The 2,453-nt window shown below is 17.4% G+C and overlaps 2 protein-coding genes across 2 annotated transcripts; one reads left to right on the top strand and one right to left on the bottom strand.

Annotated features, from left to right (window-relative positions):
• Positions 1-777: 777 nt before the first annotated feature.
• Positions 778-1,362, top strand: PGSY75_0029800 (histidine-rich protein; the record flags this gene model as incomplete). The annotated part of the gene is made up of 2 exons (XM_018783437.1): positions 778-846; positions 979-1,362. 2 exons carry the CDS (start codon positions 778-780, stop codon positions 1,360-1,362), a joined length of 453 nt encoding a protein of 150 aa, XP_018638795.1.
• An 883-nt stretch (positions 1,363-2,245) lies between these two features.
• Positions 2,246-2,453, bottom strand: PGSY75_0029900 (exported protein (PHIST); the record flags this gene model as incomplete). The annotated part of the gene is made up of 1 exon (XM_018783438.1): positions 2,246-2,453. A coding segment is annotated over one exon (208 nt), but the record flags the coding sequence as incomplete, so codon positions are not given.

Consider the following 2,453-nt stretch of genomic DNA (forward strand, 5'->3'; position numbering starts at 1 on the left):
AATGATATATTTAAAATCTTTTTTATTAAAACAAATATAAATTATTATCATTCTACAAAAAAATTTTTTTTTCTTTTTTTTTATAAATGTAATAAATTTTATTATTTTCTAAAAAAAAATTCATCATACTTCTGTATTTTTAAATGTTTTCCAAAAAAAAATACTAAACCAAAATATAAAATAATTATAAATTTTAATTAAAAAAAAAACTCTTATATTTTAAAAAGAATAAAAAATATAAATAAAGTTATAAGCTTTTTTTATATATAATTATTTTTTTTTTAAATTATAAAGCAAATAATTTCTATTTATTTATCTAAATATAAAATTGATTTAAAGCATTTATAATTTTTTATCATCTTTGCTTTTAAGTTTCCCCTTTTCTAATATTTCAATTTTTTCTTTTTTTTAATAACAAAAAACAAACTTAATTTTAAAGAATTTTCCTTTTTTATATAATTAAAAGTATAAAAAAATATTAAATAATATTATAATAACAATATTTATATATAAATTGTTTCTATATATAATATATATGTGTGTAGATTATATATAAGAAGAAGTATATAATGAATTATATATATAATGTTTATTTTACCCATATTCATTAATTTATATTATACAGAATTATATATATATATATATATATATATATATATATATATATATATGTAAAAAATTAGTATTCTATATTTTATAGACACCTTATATTATAATATATATATTTTTTTTTTTTTTATTTTTTTTTTATGTTTATACAGTTATTTAATAGTAATAATGGTTTCCTTCTCAAAAAAGAAAATATTTTCCGCTGCCTTTTTTGCTTCCGTACTTTTGTTAGATAACGTAAGGATTTTAATTACAAATATAAATAAATATATCACTTAAGTATCAAAATATATATAATATTTTATACATATATATGTATGTGTATATATGTAAATTTTTTTATTTTTAAATTCTTTATTATTTTTATAGAATAACTCCCAATTTAATAATAACTTGTGCATCCAAAATGGAAGTGGACTTAATTCAAATATGAGATTATTACAGGAAAATCAACACAAAAAAAAGAAAAATCTTATCCACCACCACAAACCTAACAAACTTAATACAAAAAATCACGAAAATGATAATGCAGATGATACCACTGACGGTAACCATTTTAACTTTAATATTCATTCACATCAGTTACATCATGCAAAGGCTAATGCTTGTTTTGATGATTCAAAACATGACGGTGAACACCACGAAGGTGGACATCACGATGGAGCACACCCTGATGGAACACACCCTGATGGAACACACCCTGACGGAACACACCATAATGGAACACATGATAATACCGCTACGCATCACTAACGCCATTAAATCCATTTAATGGTAGATTAAAATTATTATAAAAATAAAAAATATAAACACAGAAATTACAAAATCCATATAATTCTTATTTTTATTTTTAATCTTCCATATAAATATAGAATAATGAATCATATAGAACATATGATTATTCATTTATTTATATTTAAAATTATTGTTTTAGTATCTTTAATTTATTATGTATATATTCAAATAACTAACAAAAGTATATTAATATATATACATATGTTTATTAATTCATGTTTTGTAATTTATAGTATAGTGATTTTATTGCGGTCTTTATTATATTTTTTTTTTTTAATTGTGTTTTATTTTTATTATCATTCTTTTTCTAGTATTATTTTGCAACAAAATGTACTTTCTAAGAACTTATAATAATAATATATATAAATTTTAATAAAAATTATATTTTTCTTATATAACATTAACATAATGTACAACATTAACATTTAGCTTTATTATTTTTATTACTAATCATGTAAATCTTAAATTTTCCATTTTAAACATATTTTAAATATTGATATCTCATTACATATAAGAATATATTTATATAAATGAAAAAATATATATATATAATATATTGTTGCTATTTTTATTTCTTTTTTATCATTAATATATTATTATATATTTACAAGATGTGCAAATATATAGAAACAACAATCTATATATCATGATTAATATGTCAAGAAAATGTATTTTTAAAATCATATAGATCTGTTATTTCATAACTGTATATATATATATATATATATATATATATATATATATGTATAATAAAAGATAATTTTTATAGAATTTAAAACATAAAAAACATTTCCTAATAATATTTTTTATATAATATTATTAAAAATAATATATAATTCTTTTAACTTCGATAAAATTTTTCACCCGCCCAAGGTTTCTCAATTTTTCCAAGCAGTTCCTGTTTATGTTTTTTATGTAATTCCTTTTTTAATGTTCTAAAATGTTCTAAGAACGAATAAATAAATTTTAATATATCATCAAGTGTAGGTTTACCTTTAATTAAACTAAAAAAATCTTTAGTATATTTTTTCTGTTCACTTTCTAAAGTT

The sequence above is a fragment of the Plasmodium gaboni genome, assembly GCF_001602025.1.
Source record: "Plasmodium gaboni strain SY75 chromosome Unknown, whole genome shotgun sequence".
Taxonomy (NCBI): Eukaryota; Apicomplexa; class Aconoidasida; order Haemosporida; family Plasmodiidae; genus Plasmodium; species Plasmodium gaboni.